Genomic DNA, 22,373 nt, shown 5'->3' on the forward strand with positions numbered 1-22,373 from the left:
TTAGCTTAACGTAACTGCAAAATTCTACTTAACTAACTCAAAATGTTTATTTTATGTACTTTATTTTAGTAAAACACACACACACACACACACACACACACACACACACACACACACACACACACACACACACACACACACACACACACACACACACACACACACAAGGGACATCATTAATTGGGTTTAAACTGGTTTGAATCTGGCAAAAAATTACCTCACCCAGGATCACGTGGTAAAAAATACGCCAAAAATACCTTTTTTAACTTTTGTTAGAAAGTCATTTTTAGTATTCAGTCTTAACTTACTTTTTTGTAGGAACTCTAGCTATAGCATCAATGTTTAAGAATAAGCTGGTTAAGTGGAATTATTTCTATCATTCACATGCATCCCCAGCAAACACAGAACGTTCCCCTAACGTTTTTGGCTCCCATTTCGTTATTTTTTTGGGAACCAAAAACCAGAGTTCTGGGAACGTTATAACGTTCTAAAAAACAAAAACTAACATTCTGATAACGTTAGAATGATGTTCTACAAACCAAAAACTAACGTTCTGGAAACGTTAAGAAAGCGTTTCTGGCTAACCAAAAACAAACCATAAAAATCAAGTTCTGGGAACCAAAAACGAATGTTCTGAGAACCAAAAACAAACATTCTGGGAATGTTCTGGGAACCATTTTTTTTTAGGTGGGATGTAGTGCTCGAAGCTAATGTCATGACAAATGTCAGAAGATTGGGAAAATTTAAAAAACGAGCAGTTCATAAATTCGTACGATTTTACCATCAGGTTATGGAAATACATACGGAAGAAAGACAACAAGCAGCACTAAAAGGGGAGGAGCTATAAGGTCTATCATGCCTTTTTCGCGGTGTCCTTAAACTTGCAAAAACACTAGGCGTAATTCTATGGGGGGACAGGGGGACACGTCCCCCCCAATATTCAAAGAAGGACAATTTGTCCCCCCCAATATTTGATCATACTGTATGATTATGCGGGCAATAGCGATGTGATTGCAAATACGTCTTTCTTTCCAGCTCCGAAAATATAAAATCCCGGCCGGTCCATTTCCCAAATCCATTCGACTGGCCTTACACTATACATTAACAAAACCTAATCCATGTCATGTTTTCCCCTATACCTTTAGTAGCTCGTGCACCGTCAGTGAGTGAAACAAATAGCCTGGCGAGCCAGACTTACATCAAGATGTTTAGTCTGGAAACTCTCCATAGACGCGGCTTACTCCGAGGGGCGGGATAAACGGTTGTCTCTCAAAATCCCTATGCACGCAATAGGATAGCGCTTCAACCAATCAGAGCAACGAAGAAGGTGACGTAGTCACTTTTTCCGTATCCAGTCGGCAAAACTCCAAACACATCTTCCTTTTTAAAAATGACTTAAGTGCCGTTCTTTGCTCGTTTCTTAAAAAAAAACTTAACTCCAAGTCCTCCAGAGTCGCGGCCAAAGCCGATTCGAAAGACCGCTGTTCGACAGCTGCAGCCGCCATTCTTTGTTTTTCAAGTGGCAGCCGTCGCAACTCTGTCGTCATATGTTAAGCCCGCCCCGCCTACTCTATACGCGTTGTGATTGGCCTGACCCAATTTGGGTTTTTGCAGCTAGAAGGTCTATTGAGAGTGTCTAGACCCACCTGGCTGCAAAATAATTTTTGCTGCCGCTAGGGTGCGTCTAGATTTCTAGGCTATGAAACAAACAGAAGAGCGCGAAATCTGACAGACATTTGGCACATATCTATGAATGGTAAATATCCTGTTTTTGGCTGACATAATCCCTTAGAGAACGACCAGGTGAATTTCACTAGAATTTCGAATTGTAGAATTGGTAAATTTCGACTGTAATATTATACAGCTTGTATGAATGGGGCTATTGACAAGACTACGGTACTGTATATATACGCTAGCATGTAGCCTGGATTTAAAACAAACTGGGATAGCGGTCAGTGACAAGCTTGTCAAATGTACTGTACCAAACCCAGTTTTTACAGCTAACGTTAGCGTTTTGAGCCACGGTCCTGTTCTCCGAATTGGGTTATTATCTAGCAAGTTATTTTACAGTCCTGCCATTTGTTCTTTCTTACGTCACCATTTTCATCCCTTGAAATTGCGTTGCTGTTATATTTCACAGTAGTGGCCAAAAATGAACAAGAGAAAGACTGCAGCAGCTGACATCCGTAATTTCTTTGGAAAGAAAAAGAAAGTAAGTTTCTGGAGATTTTAGGCATTTTTAACAGAGAAGTGAGAAGTAATTAATTTAATGTTCTAAGGTACCGGACAGCATGACATTAATAGCTCTTAACCCTTGTACGATGTTCGGGTCCGTAGGACCTTTACTCTGTCCTCCTCCTGTCAGGCCTTGCTGTTATGTGTGTGTGTGTGTGTGTGTGTGTGTGTGTGTGTGTGTGTGTGTGTTCTTGTATAGTATATGGTTTATGAGGATCATGAAACCTTGAGACACCTCATTGCTGTAATAAACCAAAACAATAGTTTCCATAACAAATAGTGCATTAAAAATAGATAACATATCATACCTGTGGTATACAGTCTCTTATACCACGGGTATAAATCAGCCTAATAGCACTCAGGATTCAAACCACCCGGTTTATGTTACAAAATAGCACTTTGGACCTGTTTAGTGCAACTTTTTATGGTTGTCAATGTTAGGTGATCTATTGTGTAGCCTACTGTCTAATAGTACAATACAGTCCAAAAGTTTGGACACCTTCTCATTCAATGCGTTTCCTGTATTGTCATGACTATTTACATTGTAGATTCTCACTGAAGGCATCAATACTAGGAATGAACACGTGGAATTATGTACTACTTAACAAAAAAGTGTGAAATAACTGAAAACATGTCTTATATCCTAGTTTCTTCAAAGTAGCCACCCTTTGCTCTGATTACTGCTTTGCACACTCTTGGCATTCTCTTGATGAGCTTCAAGAGGTTGTCACCTGAAATGGTTTTCCAACAGTCTTGAAGGAGTTCCTAGAGATGCTTAGCACTTGTTGGCCCTTTTGCCTTCACTCCGCGGTCCAGCTCACCCCAAACCAACTTGATTGGTTTCAGGTCCGGTGACTGTGGGTTGTTTCACACTGTTTTGTTAAGTACATAATTCCATATGTGTTCATTCATGGTTTTGATACCCACAGTGAGAATCTACGATGTAAATAGTCATGAAAATAAAGAAAACGCATTGAATGAGAAGGTGTGTCCAAACTTTTGGCCGGTAATGTATATGTTTGCATCATTCAGATAATCTGAATGTAAAATGCGCAAAATGTAAAAATACCAGATTATTATAAGACATCAGAAAGTTTTGATGTTACTCATTTTGAATTACAGGTAGTGCAGAGTGACTTCAGTGTAGGTGACAGCAGGCAGGAAGAACAGGTAGCAACAGAAGAGCTTGGAAATACCCCAAATGAGACAGATGTCCAGACAAGAGTAGATGAGAACAGGCTAGATGAACAGGCATCAGCAGAGGAGCTAGGACATACCCCGAACCAGCCAAATGTCAAGACCATCCCAACACAAGTTCTTGCTGACAAAACTCTGTCTTTCCAGGAGAGGTGGTTCCGTGAAAATCCCTGGCTACATTACTGCCCAATGCGCAAGGCAGTTCTGTGCTTTTATTGCTGTAGGGCATTCAGAGGCAAGAAGCCAAAAATTACTACAAAGGCTGACTCTGCATTTATTAATGTTGGATTCAAGAATTGGAGGAAGGCTGTTGAAAAATTTGAAAATCATGGGAAAAGCCAGAGCCATAAACATGCAGTGACCACGTACATACATGAAGCCCAACCGATCACTGCAACATTATCTTGTGCACAAAAGAAACAACAAGAACAAGCCAGGGAAAACCTTTTGAAGATAGTTGGTGGCATACAGTATTTGGCAAGGCAGGGCAATGCTTTCAGAGGTCATGAGCAGAATGAAGGAAACTTTAAACAGCTACTTCAGTACAAGGCAGAGGATGATCCCAAGCTGGCCTCCTGGCTTGCAGGGAAACAGAATTTTACAAGTCCAATGATCCAAAACGAAATACTTCAGATAATAAGTAACTCTATTATCAAAGAAATAGCACAGGAAGTACAACATTTGCCTGTAGTGCAATATTCTTTGATCATTGATGGAACTCAAGATATCGCTGGGATAGAGCAAGAGAGCATATGTATAAGGTATGTAGGTGAGGATCTAGATCCTAGAGAAGAGTTTGTAGGGCTGTATGAAACTAACTCCACAACTGGAGAGAGCATTGCTAAAGTTGCCACTGACGTCATGCTCCGACTGAACTTGCCCATCTCACAGTTGAGAGGGCAGACATACGATGGTGCAGCCAACATGTCCGGGAAGGTACAGGGAGTACAGGCTCTCTTGAGAAGGGAGCAACCTCTGGCTCCATATATCCACTGTGGTCCACACTGCATAAACCTTGTAGCACAAATGACTATTTCAGCTTCATCGGTTGTCAGGAACTCGCTCGACGCGGTCAATGAATTAGGAAGCTTTTCTAACCAGTCTGGAAAATTTAAATCAATTTTCAGTGAAATAGCTAAATCTAATAGTGTAAGGTCTACCTCCCTGAAGCCATTATGTCCCACTAGATGGACCGTACGCACACCAGCCATCCAGTCTGTGCTCAGTCAGTACGACAGTGTGCTCACATCTCTTGAAGAGATGGTGAACTGTAGTGTGAGGGAGACTGCATCCAGGGCTAATGGACTTCATGAGGTGTTCCTCAAAGGAAACACAGTCTTGGGGCTTAAGATGGCTGCAGATGTCATGTCAGCCCTAGAAACCCTGAATACCTCCCTTCAGAGTAAACGGCAGACAATCTCTGGTATGATGCTGGCTGTGGAGCATGTCAAAAGACATTTGGAGAACAGAAGAACAGAAGAGCATTTCGAAGGATTGTATGTGCAAGCCCAAGACATTGCCTCATCATTAGACCTGGTGCCCATCAAGATGCCCCATATCCGCTGCCCTCCAAAACGATTATCTGGACCAGCTGAGCCACATATTCACCCCTCTGCAGAGTCATTCTACAGAAGCCACTATTTCAACATGCTTGACACAGCTGCTCAGCAGCTTACACAGCGCTTTGATGAGCCAGGTATTCATACACTCAGAAGTTTGGAGAAGGTCCTCATCAGCGGAGAGATGGATGATATCATCAAGAGCTACCCAGAGTTGGACCAAGTAGCTCTAAAGGTAAGCTTGCAAATGCATAGTGTCCAAAGAATGTATTATTTGTATAGTACAGACAGTAAATATGTGGCCACAGTTATGTTTAGTATAAAAAGTCATACAATTATTTTTATTGATTCATTTTTAATTTCGTCTTGCAGGTGCAGTTGTCGATGCTGAAGTCCACCTATCAGTACAGCAACTGTGGGGATGTGGTGGACCTGCTAAAGACCATGGTGCCTGAGGTCAGGAGTCTTTTTAAACAAGTAGAGACACTCCTGAGACTTTTGCTTGTAGTTCCTGCTTCTTCATCACAGGCTGAACGAAGCTTCAGTGCTTTGAGAAGGCTAAAAACCTGGCTGAGAACCAATATGACGCAAAAGAGGTTGAACCATGTAGCTGTGTGCCATGTGCACAGAGATAGGTTGGACAGAATTGATAGAAAACAAGTCTGCAAAAGCTTAATAGCCATGAGTGACATCCGCAAGAATGTGTTTGGATCATTTTAATAAAAGTGTTAAGGGTGGCATGTTACAAAGTATGCACTGGTTCATTTCATATGATTATTTAAAGGGATAGTTCACCCAAAAATGAAAATTCTGTCATCATTTACTCACCCTCAAGTTGTTTAAAACCTGTAAGAATTTCTTTCTTCTGCTGAACACAAAAGATGATATTTTGAAAAATGGCTGTAACCAAGCAGTTGATGGACTCCATTGACCTACTATGGAAGTCAATGGGGTCCATCAACTGTTTGGTTACAGACATTTTTCAAAATATCATCTTTTGTGTTCAGCAGAAGAAAGAAATTCTTACAGGTTTTAAACAACTTGAGGGTGAGTAAATGATGACAGAATTTTCATTTTTGGGTGAACTATCCCTTTAAATTCAGCTTTGTGACTTAATAGCCTGTATGCTGATGCTGTAATCCTTACAGGGTGAGTATACGTTGGTTCGACGATCAGATGTAATAAAATTCCTTGTTGTGTTATACAATTACAAACATTTGGACTCTGACTTTTATTTTATTTTGATTTAAAAAATGTGTGCATGCGCCAACACAAAAAGTCCCACAGCTGTCCCCCCCAATGTGTGATTGACAATTTCGCCCTTGGTTTGGAATGTGCATTTATTGTTTTCTATCGGGAATGAAAGCAACGTTGTGTGTGTCTTTTGCCTGTAGTTTGGAGCGGGTTTATCTCACTTGAGAAAGCAATAATGGAACAACAAAACCAGGGTTGCCAGGTTTTCTCAAGAAAACCCGCCCAATTGCAACTCAAAACTAGCCCAATCGCATTTCAAAGAGGTTCGTTAAAAATCACGGTCTGGGGGATAAAATAATATATATATATATATTTTGTCAGTTGTTCAATTCGTGTATAAGATGTGTGGTAAACGTGAACGCATGTATTTATTTATTTATTTTGTCTGAAACATAAATTACTAAGAATATAAACTTGTTATGAATGTAAATCATTATCACAACTGTTAGGGTTGCCACCCATCCCTTAAAATACGGAATCGTCCCGTATTTGAGAATGAAATTGCGCGTCCCGTTTTGATACGGGACGGGTTTTGTCCCGTATTTTTTATAATTTTTTTTAAAGCAGCGTCTCATACAAATAATCACTGCGGTAAAGCCAGCCGCGGTTCAGAAAAACACGGTCAAGCCAGCCGCGATTGATTTTAAGTGTGCGCGCATATTACAGTGATTACGGTAGTTTCAGAAACAACACAGACAGAACGCGATGCAGAGCGCTTTTCATTTAGACGCCCAGGACTGAGAGATAATACTACAAAGTGCTCGTGAATTTTTACTTACTTATTTATTTGCATTTCTACTTTAATGTCCGTTTTATTTATTGGTGTACTTGACGGTTCTTTTCTGAGAAATGGGACATTATTAGACTTTAGAGTCTAATAAGTAGAAAAAACAAAACAATGATCAGTTCTTATTCAGGACGGCCCATATTATATGCAAAACTCATATGAAACCTTTTTACTGCAGCATTTTTGAGATATGGGACATTATTACATTTTAACATTCTAAAAAGTAGAAAAAAAACAATGATCAGTTCTTATTCAGGACGTCCCATATTATATGCACAACTCACAACCCCCCGAATGTGTCCCTTATTTTTGGGTATTAAAAGTGGTAACCCTAACTGTGTTATAGATATCAGATTGACTCACACTATTTAAACAAGTGCGGGTGTGATATTGGTGATATAGGCTAGCTTATATTTAAAACTTGAATAAACAAAACATATTTTGAAGCAACAAAATGATATTATGAAATTTGTCATTATTTGACTGAAGGTTGAAAACAAGTATCTATGACTTTGACACTTGACAAGATCGTTTCTCAAATCAGGATCTACAGCTGTATTGTCGCCTCTAAGATCAGCAGATCTGCCAAAGTCAAGATATGTTGAAAGCGATACAACATCTTACTCATCCTCATGTCAAATTACAGTTGGGTGGCTGCAGTTCTTGTTCTCGGATTGGAGTTGTTCTCGGTGGGAGGGTAGGGTGGGGGTCCGTTGCTGATGCTGGGCAGATTGCGTTTATCTCCGCATCTCTGCTCCGCTACCCTTAATGCTGCCACTGGATGGCTGCGCGTCGCAGTTCGACGTGAGATCATATATTGAGGGCTTCATCTGATTTCAGAAAAGAAGAAAACAAACAAACATGACAGACAGTACGACTTCTGATCCATGCCCAGTTCCCAATCCGACTATTGTGGACCCGTCGGTTGTGCGAAACGGACAATGCGCCGCTGCCCAGGATCCGAACCTACCCAAAAGAGGGAGCCAGGACGATCCTTTCAATATGGACAGGGACCAGGAGATGAAAATCACAGATAGCGTTGAGGGCCAAGGTAAACACACCTTTTCTCTCTAACATACAACAGATCGAGCTGTACTTTTCTGGAGTTGTTTCAGAAATGCTTTCTAAACACATTGAAATTCTTTAAAATACCCTAATTTGTTTGGGATGTGATGTGAATAAGACTAAAAGGCGAGAGGGTTGCAGTCCACTGGAGCACGCAGGCGCTCTTGAAGATATTAATAATTCAGGTGAGCACAAAACACTCACAGTTTAAGTTGAGAAACAGACCAGAGACTAAACATATTTTCTTGGGTTGCAAATGCTTAGCAGTACAATTTAACAAACTACGTTTAGCTCTTAAGTGAATAGATGGACATTCTTTATTAAATAAAATATATTCTGCCTGTTTCAGTGGACCAGCTTTATTTGTTTCATTCAGTTTCGTCACGTCGCTCTCTGCATGTCGCATTGAGTCTGTTTGACACCTCACCACAAAGCGGCTCCAAGTTTTATGTTTGAAAAAAAAGCGATTGTTTTGTGGATATTCTAAGGTATCATATATATTACGTTCATTCTGTTATTATCATAAACTTTGTTACTATATAAAGTCAGCGTTGTTTTTAGCAGTGACATGATGCCTGTATATGTCACGGCGCGATTTTCTCCAGTATTACCACTTTGGACGACCCTGTGTATCTAACTAGTATATAAATATAAATCTTCATGTGAAGTTGTTTATATGGTGTTCTCATGCCTTTTTGTAATACATTTGTTTCCACTTTTCCTGTTGACAGGAAAGTGGTTAAACAGTGTTGGAGTAACGCATTACAAGTAACGCGAGTTACATAATCAGATTACTTTTTTCAAGTAACTAGCAAAGTAAGGTATTTTTAATTTGGAACAAGAAAATATCTGAGTTACTTTTTCCAAATCGAAAGATTTAGTTCTAGAATAAATGTAAACATGCATTAATCCATCTCATTCACAAAAAACAGATTCAGTATTCCTCATAATGAATAAAAACAGTGAAATGCAAATCAGAAAATGACGCAACCCTTAAGTTAAATATGTTAAGTAAAATATCCTATTCCTGTTTTGTTAATCAGTGTCTTTGCTCTGACCTTCGATGATCCAATCCAAAGCAAAAATTTCTCAAGACAAACTAAAATTTGTTCTTCTTTTATTATTGCTGAAGAGTGTTGAACTTCTTTGCGTTCTACTGTACAGACATGAATTTACGTTTCTTTCAGCCTGAGGCTTTTGGTGTGAAAAAGCTTTTACATTTGCGAAAATAGAACTTTTAATATTAAAATCAAACAAGCAAGCCCTGTCCAGATTTAAAAAGTAATGCAAAAGTAACATAACACATTACTTTCCATAAAAAGTAACTAAGTAACGTAATTAGTTACTTTTTTTAGGGAGTAACGCAATATTGTAATGCATTACTGTTAAAAGTATTTTTTCCCAACACTGTTTATAAATTGGTGGTTTGTGACAAAACGTAAATGATTCAAGATTTAAATAAATGAAAATTGTATTGTGTGTGTATAATTCAATCTCTGTGAATTTTGTACAAATAGTTATTTTTTAGTTATTTTTTAATTGCAGTTGACCTAGGCATTCTTAAGCTTTTGTTAACTTGCTTGCATTGCAAAACAAGACAAATATTGTAGTTTACGATTTGGCCATCTACGATGGTTACTCCCCCGCTATAAGAAACTTTGTTTATGCTGCTCCTCAAACTGAATCTACGCTGACTCGCACCTCAGGTGGAGCTGTTCAGAGGTGCATCTGATCTCATATCAGCACTTCTACTCTTAGAAGCAGCATTAGTCTCTGCACCTGCAGGATCTGAGTGTGGCTGTATGCTGTAGCACCCCCCTGTGCAATCAGTTTGAGCCACTGAATAATTCATAAGACCCTTCAATTCTCCACTGGTGGAATTGTGGGGGCATTAGAATGAGACTAAGAAGCCCAAGAAAAAGACAAATTAACGAAGAAGCAGAAACAGGAGTTTTATTTATTGGAAATTCATGCTAGTTTACTATTGTGGTATAATGTACTTTAGATAAAACCAAACCTAACTGGCAGATAAAAATAATACAATCTGTGGTTAGTCACTTTATAAGATGCTCAAACAGTCTCTTCTTGTCTAAGCGAGCAGTTTTTAGACAGAAGCTGCAATGCAAGCCAAACTTTATCATTTAGTCAAATGTCTGTCTGCTCAAGACTTGCAGTTACTTAAACCGGCAGTGGCAGCCATCAGGACAGACAGCTAGTTTAGGATAGAACTGCACTGGCAGCCTTCAGTAAATTCTTGGCACATGAAGCAAGTATAAACTTCAGGCCATCATGGCCAGTTGGCTGGTAGAATTGCTGGCACTACTGTCTAATAAAAAAAAAATCAGATTTTGTATTTTTTTTCTACTTAATCTCAGTAAAAAGGAGTTTGCAGTTGATGATTAAACCAAATAAAGCTAAATATGGATTAAGAGCAGTTTATTCATATTCACTGAATCTGGTGCATATGTTCTTAAAGAGAAGCATATCCTGTTTTTCTAAGTTACATCATTAATTCCGAAATTTAGTAAGCTTAATTCCACTTACAGCTTTTCCTACAAGTAAAAGCAAATCTTTTAGCCAATGTCCTTTAATCCATTAAGAGGAATGTTTCTCTCTCTTTCATGCAAACCCTATTAAGCATGGAAGAAATCCTGGGTCATGTGGATGTCTTGCTTCCACATGATTAGCAGACAGACGGAGTGGGAGCAAGACCTTTATGTTGAGTTTCGGCTCATTTTATGTGCCTATATAGTCTAGAGGTTTCATGGGAAACTCACTGTGTGTAAAGGTTTGTGTAGTAATAGATCTTTAAGAACAAAGTTCAGCTTGACTAGAATGAGTTTTTGGTTTGGAAATGAATGAATTTGTGTGTGAGCAAAACATGCTTGCGATCCTGACTGATGAAATAAATCATGTGAGTGGCCACATTCCCCAGCTCTGTTTTTCAGCTTTTGCAATCACTCTGACTGACCACCTATTGACTCTGTGCTCATAACCCTCAGCATGTGACTACCACAGGCCGACAGATCAGTTTGGTGAGCATGGGGGGAGATATACACAACCACCCACTGTCACTATGACATAGCTGCCATTCATTTTAAACAGATGACAGAGGCATATTTGAATTTCACCTCTTCGGCAAACACAGCAGAATGTAAACATTGCTTGGACGCTACACAATAGACAGTCAACAGGTTCTGCTGATTCTGTTCACTTAGTCTTGTTCATAATTACACTCACGGATTCAATTTGTGACCTGTGGTTTAGAATTTATCTCTAATAATGGCCTGATAAAGACTCTGTTGATGGACAAAGATGTAGTTTCCTACAGTTTGGAAACCGCATGTCCCATGGTCAGGGATGTTTCTGCCTCAGAGTGAAATATATAAAGATAAATGTGAGGCAAAGTTATGATAATGATAATGAAACTTTCAAAAGATTGGGGTCAGTAAGATTTTTCTTTTTTTTATTTAAAACTTTTAAAAGGCAAAGATGTGTTACATTTATCAAAAGTGACAGTAAAGATCTTTATAATATTACAAAAGACTTCTGTTTTAAATAAAGGCTGTTTCCCCCCCAAAAAATGTGTTATGGTTTCCACAAAAATATTAAAAAGCACAACTGTTTTTAATTTGTAATTATTTGTAATTATTATAAATATCTCTTGAGCAGCAAATCAGATTTATAGAATGATTTCTGAAGATCATGTGACACTGAAGACAGGAGAAATTCAGCTTTGCATTCACAAAAAAAAAACTATATTATAAAATGTGTTAAATAAAAAAGTTTTTTTTAAATTGCAATTTGTGATATTATTTTTTGTGTTTTTCTGATAAAATAAATGTAGTCTTGCTGAGCATAAAGTACTTTTGTCAAAAACAAAAAATCTCACCAATCTTACCTACAATACCAGTCCAAAGTACAGCTAAAACAATAAAAATGTGAAATATTTATACTATTTAAAATAACTTGTTTTCTATTTTAATATATTTTAAAATGCAATTTATTCCTGTGATTTCAAAGCGAATTTTTAACATCATTACTCCAGTCACAGGATCCTTCAGAAATCATTCTAATATTCTGATTTGCTCAAAAAAACATTTATTATTATTATGATAGTAAAAACAGCTGTGTAGACTTTTTTTTCAGGTTTCTTTGGTAAATAAAAAGTTCAGACAAACAGCATTTATCTGAAATAGAAATCTTTTGTAACATTAAAATGTAAAAATCTTACTGTTCAAAAACTATTGACTGGTAGTGTACATTCTGTGTTATGAAGTCAAACTGCAAGATATAAATTAATTTTGATATACAAAATCACAATATATATAATATATTTAATTTACTCTTTATTTCTGTTATTTTACTCTGAAGTGAAACAGGCTTTCATCGCTGTCTCCTCTTCCAATAGCTAAAGATCTCCCAGGACTGCTTGTGAACAACATGTTCAAGTTATGTTCTTTGTGACTTGATATATGATAAAGAGAATTTATTAGTGTCATGCTAATTAAACACAGAGCCAGTGCCGCTCTGACAGTGCAGATTCATGTCTGCTCATCTTTGCATCTGACGTAAAGCTCTTTAATATTGCTACCCACCTCAGGCTCAAAGCCTGTCATGGTCCAGTGAGTAAATAATCAGCCCCTGTTGTTTGTTCTCCTAGTGCACTTCATTTAATTGTATAATGGCCTTTAACCAGTGTTTTATTTACTCTTTTGACAGGTCTCTTGGAGAGCAGCATGCGCCTGAAGCCTCATGAAGCTCAGAGTTACAGGAAGAAAGCTTTGTGGGTGTCCTGGATCTCCATTGTGGTGACGCTCATCCTGGCTGTGGCAGGCTTCAGTAAGTTCCTGGTGATGCTTTTCCTGGCTGTGGCAGGCAGCCTTCAGGATGTTCAGCTAGTTTAGGTTAGAAGTAGTTTCAGTCACCCACAGGCCGCCCACAGTCTGTTCACTGACTGTCTGGTTTATATCACACACAAAACTGGAAAATACTACTTTCTTAGAATGGCAAGCTTCAGTCTGATTGGCTGATTGAATTATGACTACTCTGATTACACATTTTTTGTTGCAGTAATTATATTTTTACTGTGTTATAATGAAAACTTGGCTCTTAATGACACATTACATTGCAGTTGAATCGCTTCCTGTCTAAGTGGGTCGTTCTTGGCCTAAATAAGCTGCAATGTGGACCGGACCTTATGCTGTTGAGTCAAAGCCCTGGCTATGTGAGACTAGCTTCAACTGCCAGTGCCGTCCATCAGGATGGGCAGCTAGTTGAGACTAGAACTGGCAGAACCAGTCTTCAGAAAAAATCAAGTTTAGGCCAGAACTGGCCACTGTGATCAAGTGTAGGCAATCAGAATAGTTGGCAGTATTTATATTATATTTCTTAAATATTTTGGGTTTTGCTAGAAGTTGAGGTGTGCTTTGGTAATTACAGGAAACTTGTATTCCATTATATTGACAATGTTAATTTTCATGATAAAAATTTAATGGAGCAGATGTGTTTGCAGCCATTAAACATATTTTAAGATACATTTGTTTATTTTTTTTATACGTGAGGTGTAATTTTAAATATTTATTTTATATTATGTACTCATTTATTTATTTGTATTTTTTGATGTTTTTATAAATATGATATTAAGTAACTGAAAAACCATATTGATAAAGCATACAAACCTACTTTCAGTGAGCAAACATTGCAAAAATCAATTTACCTTGTTATTTGGAAAGATATTGAATTTATCTGCAAAATATGCTTGTATTTCAGCAGCCTTGCAGATGACTTGTGCCTTTTTTCAGGTGAAATATTTTAAAGCATAAAGCATCCAGCACCTCTGCTATTTAAAGCTGATGTATGTAATTTATTCAGTGTTAAAACACTCTTGCTATGCAAGCTTAATATACAGAGACTACTATAGGCAAGCCATTCATATATTGAGTTTCCAGAACAGTTTAAGCTGTGGCAATGTGGCACAAGCTATATATTTTTTATTCTTTATTTTTTAGTATTTATCTCTCATTTTTGTACATATTTTCAGAAATAGTTTGCATTGATTCAGAATTTTTTTCTTGTGTCCGTTGCCTTTAATTTGTACGGCTCTATGTTCTGTAAAGTTGCTTTGAAACTGCTTGTTACTAAACCTTAAGAAAAATATAAATTATAAATATATTTGTAATATATTAAAAAGCTTCCTCAGATTTTTTATGAATAAAAAAAAAACTGTTGTTGTTGGATTTAGTACATAAAAAAATAAATGGCAATTATTAATGCATATTTTAATTATAATATCACACATAATATTTTTTTACATGCTGTGTAAATATAAAGCTGCCTTTAAAATTTAAAAGGAGGTCATTCGCAATTGATTTCTTGGCATTAAAGGTGACCAAAACATGCCATTTTTGTGTTTGTCTCTTTAAGGCGAGAAACTGCAGGTGAAAAAAAGGTAAAAAGATATGCAAATGATGCATTATTTAATGAAATATGTGCTAATTTGCATAGATTTCTAGAACAAAAATCTAAACACTGGATGAAGTCAGGTTCAAAATTCTTGTTTAATTTTTTTTGACATATTAGAGTCAAATGTTTTTACAGAGGGGATTTTGGGTATCTCATTTCATCCCACCATAATTTAGAAATAAATATTTTTATATTTTTATTATGACAGGAAACACTGTATTTTTTTTAAACCATTTTCTTGGGAATAAAATGTATAAAATCAAGCAAATTATATATGAACAAATCCCTCTGTAAAAACCTTCAGGATATAGACAGCAATAAAAAATATAAAGTTTGGTGTGTGTAAGTGCTACTGAAGTGGAGATTTATGGCTCAGTGTAGGAGAAAAAAAGTCATTTTCAGAAAATGACCTTTAAAAATATGTATTGTAATTTAAATCTATTGACACAAATAGATAAAGTGCTATAAAAGAAACAATTAACAGTGTGTTTTGGAAGTTTTCATTCCACTAGACTGAAAAAAACACTTTATGAAAAACCAAAAAGCCCAAAATCACAAGGTATTGGTCCCTAAACATAGAGGGGACTGACATCATCGTAGGGAGAAATCTAGAATTGCGTGTTCAGAGACATCAATGTTGATGATTTATTGGGATTATAAAAAATGACTGGGTGGATTTTTACCATTATAGGCTGGTGGTTTTCACACACTGCGGCCACACGACTGTGTTCGAACACCTTATAAAAGTGATTTTTGCATAATAGGTCTCCTTTAAAACATTCTTGACATTAGCCTCTTAACTCATCATAAGACTAAGGGAAAATGCAGCAAAGGAATGTTGCTTATTTTAAAGGAGGTGTAACATAGAGGTGTAACATTTGTGCAGCAGAAACTCATTTGAACTGTCAAAGCTCACTGACATCTATCCAGCTGATCTGAGAATTTACAAGCAACCTTGTTTCTTTGATGCTTTTTCTGTCTTCACACCCTTGACATAGAGATAACTAGGACAAAGAGGTCTTTCATGCAGTTCTTCAATAGAATAAATGTGCTTTCAATATATCATATTGAAACACAGTATAGAATTTATGAAGATAAAGCCTTGTTGCGCATGGACAAGGACGAAGCAAAGGAGTAATGTAAAAGGTTGACAGGACGTTTCAGTATTTGCTTGCCAGATGACGATGACTCCCCAGCTGAGTCTTGGTTCCTGCCAAAGTTTCTTCCTCATTCTGTTAAATCAATGCCTTTGTCTCAATGTTGTAAGGTATTATTTTATGTAAAGCTGCTTCGGAACCATGTGTCTTGTGAAAAGCGCAGGTAAAATTGAATTGAGAAGGATTTGTTTGAGAATGTAAACTGAGAGAAATGAAGATTTATGCTTAGGCCCTGAAATGAAGGAGAAGAGCAATTTCTCATCCCTGAGGGACTGTAGCTTTAAGGTTTTTATATTTATCTACCTACATTTACCTATACCTCTCAAACACACACACATATTCTCTTATTATATCATCCCTGTCTATTTTTAATCTTTATGTCGTAACAGGATGATTAATAGAGAAGAGGAAGTTGGCATTTGGCCCATACGAAGCAGACAGTGTGTTTATCACGAGTTGTCTTCAGTGATAAAGCATATGGTTGCCGGACATTTGACATGACAATACTACTCACTGTGTTATCAATGACCGTGAACTTTCCAAAAGCTGTTTTGAATTCACATTGACTGTGACTTAAGTTAATTTTCTCCGCCTCCCTCTGTCCCCTTGATTTATGTAAAGCCTTTGGCTTAGCTGTCCACAAGCAGTCTGAATGTCTCATGCTGAAACGGCATGTTTAACTTGTCCTCTGTGTTTTGTAATGTAATGTAATGATGGCAACAGTCACCACACTGTCACTCTTATTTCGCACAGTCACACTTATGTACTGTAGAAAATCGGTGTTTACCGAACAGACATCATGACTCTTGTGATGCCAAGCGTGTGGGGCTTGTGACCGTCTTTGGATTCTGAGGAGATGAACACCCAGCTTTGTTTTTGTGGTTTGGCCTGAATACTTCTTTTTATTCAGATATTTCATGCAAGTGGGTTGGGAAATCATATGATATACTGAAACTGATATCATTTTTACAGAAACTCATGGGAAAATATATAATGAAATCTAAGTTCAGGCAATGCATCTTATTTGGAAAGCTCAGAGATTTATTGAGGCTTACAGCAGGAAGTGTTTGCTGGCTCTACTAACTTTACATTCAGTGTCAGTCAGGATATACTTTAGTCTAGTGGAACCTTTCAGCAAGTGTTAAAGTGATAGTTAATTCAAAAATGAAAATTTTGTCATCATTTAGTCATCCTCATGTCTTACCAAACTTGTATGATTGTCTTACTTTCCTGTGGAATAGGCCCAGAAAGGTAGTAAGTAAAAATAGTCCATGTGACATCAGCGGTTTAACCATAATTTAAAGGAACACTCCACTTTTTTTGGAAATAGGCTCATTCTCCAGCTCCCCCCGAGTTAATAAGTTGATTTTTACCGTTTTGAAATCCATTCAGCCGTTCTCTTGTTCTGGCGATATCACTTTTAGCATAGCTTAGCATAAATCATTGAATCCTATTAGACCAGTAGCATCGCGTTCAAAAATGACCAACGAGTTTCGATATTTGTCCTATTTAAAACTTGACTCTTCTGTAGTTATATCGTGTACTAAGACCAGCAGAAATGTAAAGCAGCGGTTTTCTAGGCTGATAAGATTAGGAACTACACTCCCATTCCGGCGTAATAGTCGAGGAAGTTTGCTGCCGTAACATGGCCGAAGCAGGCGCATTAATATCACACAGCGCCTGAAATTAGATCCCAGCTAGGTAACTTCCAATGTGACCGGTGCTAAGTTTGTGTAATTCCGGTTGTTGCAGCTGGTAAATTGTTAGTGGCTGGATTTACCTGTGTGTGATTAGCTATGGTTATGTGCATTGTAAGGGGCTGTGATAGTAAGTCGAAGACGTAATATACTACCATCTTTCATAGAATTCCCACGAAAAAAAAAGCAATTTCGACTAATGAATCAATGGCTGGCTGCTCTGAACATAGATCTCAAAACACCGTTAGAAACGATCAAGAAATGGCGTGTTTGCTCCGAGGATTTTGAACCAGATGACTATTTGGATAGTTTTACCGATACTACAGCACGGCGTCTAAAGGACACGGCGATCCCAACAATCTTCAAACTAACGTTACAGACAGGACAACAAGGAGCATCGCCCACGGCTGTAAGTGAAACATGATTAATTGCTAACGTTACCTGTGAAATGCAACCCCTGACGACTAGGTTTGGGCGAACAGTTGGCTTAGTATTTGCTATGACCAAATTCCATGTGTGATTGCAAAAGAAAGTTATTGCGAACAGTCGGTGGTGTTTTAAAGTCAGTTTTGAGTAAAAGTGTACATCATGAATGTAAGCCTGAAAATGCAAACTGACAGTATGCATTTAAAATCTTTATATTATATAATGTAGCAGGAATAACTTACTCTTGCGACAGCTGGCCATTAGGTCCACTCGGCGTGTGACGTTTTTTCTAGTTTATTTTGTCAAACCGGAAAAAAAAATCGACTGTTGCAGGATGCAGCATTGCATCCAAGTCCTCGGATGTTGCGACCTGACACTTCCTCATCAGGTAGATCCACCCTTGCCATCGATGGCAATACCTAGTCCCACTCGCGACAACACAGGCACTCACTTTTAGTTGGCATGGGTTGGCAAGCCCCACCAGCGCGAATCTGCTCTCCTCATCCCTTCTGTCCCAGGCAGTTCAGACACACTTTCTTGTCTTTCGCGTACCAAAACCTTAGCTTCAGTGAATTCTGGTTCAAATTGATACGGTTTAGGATCTGCACCAAAGTAAATATCTTCTAAATCGTCTCTCACAAATGTCTCCATGGCGAGGAACGCTGTCTGTGCTGTGCATGCACGTTGGATATGTTGACGGAAGTAAACATTTGCACATGTGCTGTGTGGTATTACTGCGCCTGCTTCGGCCATGTTACGGCAGCAAACTTCCTTGACTATTACGCCGGAATGGGAGTGTAGTTCCTAATCTTATCGGCCTAGAAAACCGTATCTTTACATTTCCGCTGGTCTTAGTACGCGATATACCTACAGAAGAGTCAAGTTTTAAATAGGACAAATATCGAAACTCGTTGGTCATTTTTGAACGTGATGCTACTGGTCTAATAGGATTCAATGATTTATGCTAAGCTATGCTAAAAGTGATATCGCCAGAACAGGAGAACGGCTGAATGAATTTCAAAACGGTAAAAATCAACTTATTAACTCGGGGGGAGTTGGAGAATGAGCCTATTTCCAAAAAAAGTGGAGTGTTCCTTTAATAAAGCTGCGAGAGGTTTTGTGCATCAAAGACTGACGGAAAAAATGAAATTCTTGATTAAAGTCGTTCTTTTTGTTTTCTTTGTGCACAAAAAAAAGTATTCTTATAGCTTCATAACATTACAATTGAACCACTGATATCACATGGACTTTTTTAACCTAACTGCAGGGTCAGAATGCTCTCAGATTTAATCAAAAATATCTTAATTTGTGTTCTGAAGATGAACAAAGGTCTTACAGGTTTGGAATGACATGACTGTGAGTAATTTATGACAGAATTTTCATTTTTAGGGTGAACTATCCCTCAAGCTTAAAAAAATTATGTACAAGAACCATGACAATATCATAAATGTGGTCCATCTTAAACATTCATGTATATTACAAGTCTTCTGAAACCATATGATAGATTTGTGTGATGAACAGACTAAGGTTTCAGTTAACAATAACACTGGTAAGAGCTCATAATGATCTCTGCTAGATGAACATGATTAATTGTTTATTAAATGTATGTAATGTACAGGCAAATCTAAATTTATTCAGACACCTTCAACATTTCTCACATTATCACAGTTTATTCTCTATAGTTTAGAGAATAAACTATAAAGAGTTAAACTGTGTCAGAACAAATTCATCTTGATAATGTCAGATAACTGTGATAGAAAGGTATGTAATGGATTACAATCAACCAAAAATTCAACGGTTAGTATGACAATATTTACACAACTATCAATACTTTGTTGACCAATTACCAAACAATGCTTAATATTGTTCAGTCTGTGGTGTAAAAAATCCGCAGGTCAAACATTTTACTTATAATCCACCACTTTATGAAGAATTTTTCGATATAATATGTCACAGTTTACTTTATTTTGCTATACTGCCGTCCAAAGGCAAAGTGCAGTAACTACAAATTTGGTCAAAATTGAGTTAAGGCTTAAAATGGGCTTTGTGGCAACTGTTTTGTCTTGTGGCAAAGTCTACTGGTTCAATTTTGTCCCATTTCGGAGAAACAAGAGTGTCAAAGTTGCAGTAACTACAAAATCTAAACTAATACTAAGACAAACTGCAGTAAGTGATGTTACTGTGTTCTAGCTTTGTTTTCCTGGCTTTGACACCACAGATACTGCACTGCTCCATTGAAGGCAATTATCCACTCTGACAACATAATGATAATCTGATTTATAATCACATTAATGGTTTTTGATTTGGACATCTCTTCACATTTTAGGCAGCTAATCCAATTGTACTGACAGCGGTTACTTCAAAACTTAGCTGGCTCCGGTAAATTAATATTGTTAGGCAAAGTTAGCTATGCCTCCTTAGCAAAGTGACAACCGGACAACTGCCCCCGTCATCAACGGTATTGAAATAGCTGTTAATCTGCCTGTGTTTGCAATAAGCAATTTGCAAACCAGGTTAGATCACATAATAAAAAACATAATTTAGAATGAGTCAGCCGTAAAATGGCAACCTAATTAAAAGACTGATACAACTGCTTTTATGATGATGAATTTTATTGCATAATCAGTAAATTTACTAGAACTGGGCGGTTTCTTGTGTGTCCTGTCATATTTAAGAATAATGATCAACATGTAGTAAGAAACACAACAAAAAAGTTGAACACATTTAGATTGTAGATACTGCACTTTGCTTTTGCAATAGTGTTTTAGTTTTTTTAGGTCATCCAAAGGCAGAGTGCAGTATCTGCATTTTTGTGTTCAAAGATCACATTAGTTGTCATGTTTTTTATCTATAAAACATTTCTTCATAAGAAGGCATTACATGAATGCATTACCACTAATCTACCCACAACATATTTGACTGGCTGGTGTAAAAACTTTAAAGGCATTTTTATCAGTTTCAGTGTTGGCGTAGTTACTGCACTTAGCCTTTGTAGGGCAGTATCCTCACCTACATAAATGAACTATAGTGCCTTGCACCCACTAGTAAGAAAATATAAAAAAATATATCTGATGTCAGAATATGTTTTGGTTTGACTGTAGTATGTTGTTGATCACTGAATCAGTGAAATGCCCTTGAGAACTGAGTAGCCCTGATTCAGAATGTTTTTGTGATTTGGATCAATGATTCATTGACTGGATCTGACTCACAATAAAGATAATTTTCATGAATTGGATATTGCTACTTCTCTTAAGTAACCTTCTCTTTGCTGAACTTTTAAGGAAACAGAAAAGTTTCTCTCAAATCATGCAAAATTACTTACTGTTCTTTAACACTATTTGAAACCTTATTTGGATAAATTCGTTTATTACTCGATTTTTTCCATGCCTGATTTATTTGATCATTTAAGTTACACACATCTACAGCAGCATAAAGGCCCTTGTTCTGCCTAAATGTCTCATTTGTTCTCATATATTTTTAATGAGAGCTGGAAAACTCTTATCTAGGGCAGTAATTCTGTGAAAAAGATTTAAGTCTTCCTTTGTACTTATTTAAGATTCAGTGTAATATGATGTTTCGCATTAGAAAATTACATTTAGACAGCCACTTTAGTCTTGTTCTGTAGTTCAGCTGAATTAGCATTAAAATACATTGTTAACATGCTTTCAGCATATGATATGTGTGCAAGCTTTTACTTGTCTGTATATATTGACAGAATTATTAATGCTTAGCAATGCATATGTCACAGATTTACTATCATTCTGTGAGGTGCGTGCATTTTGTGTTTTTTCATTTTTTTTCAGTCAGAAGATTCATGTTGTCAAAGAAACATTTCTGCTATCAACATTGGGTGTATAACTTAAATAAGATGGATGTTATATGAGTGTTAAGCGAAATTTACCCATAACTCCATGTCTTATTAGTTCCACCTAATTACTTTTTACAATGTAATGCACTGATTAGCAAAAGAGCTTGGCATTTTATTTCTGCTTTCATCAGTCATTGTCAGGAGTAGTGGTTTGGCATCTCTGTCCAGCAGTAATTTCACAATAAGGGTCTGTAACATACCATTTCGTCTGGTAGATGTTATTTTCTTGCACTGGCTATATATTTTATCTCCTTATATTGGATATGTTGATTTTATATGATTTTTGTAAGATTAATTATTTGACATAATTTTAGGACCCTAAAACCTATTTTGCAAATCTTTGATGTTGGACTTACTATTAGACCTAAGTACTATTGTTGGTCCAATAAAAATATAGCCACAGCTAGTAAAATGCTATTATTCTTAATTTGAGAATATACTACATCATCTGATTCAGTTGAGATTTTATATTTATATGTTATATTTAACTTTCGAATGGTGGTGTATATAATTTCAGTGTGCCTTACAGTACTTTACAATAACCATTAAGTCAATCCAATATGTCTACTGAGAAATGTATCTGTATTATTGAATGATTTCATTCATTCAGGTCAGTGTGGAAAATCAGGATGTTGATGGAGCTAGAAAAATAACTAAAGGTGG

The 22,373-nt window shown here is 37.1% G+C and overlaps 1 protein-coding gene across 1 annotated transcript in view; it reads left to right on the plus strand.

Annotated features, from left to right (window-relative positions):
- Window positions 1-7,762: 7,762 nt before the first annotated feature.
- tmem163a (transmembrane protein 163a) overlaps window positions 7,763-22,373 on the plus strand; it is a 102,071-nt gene continuing 87,460 nt past the window's right edge. Inside the window, exons 1-2 of the mRNA XM_073846318.1 lie at window positions 7,763-8,083; window positions 12,820-12,939. Coding sequence (XP_073702419.1) covers window positions 7,894-8,083; window positions 12,820-12,939 — 310 coding nt within the window. The 5' untranslated portion in view covers window positions 7,763-7,893. The remainder of the gene's footprint in view (window positions 8,084-12,819; window positions 12,940-22,373) is intronic.

This window comes from Garra rufa, chromosome 8, assembly GCF_049309525.1.
Source record: "Garra rufa chromosome 8, GarRuf1.0, whole genome shotgun sequence".
Classification (NCBI taxonomy): domain Eukaryota; kingdom Metazoa; phylum Chordata; class Actinopteri; order Cypriniformes; family Cyprinidae; genus Garra; species Garra rufa.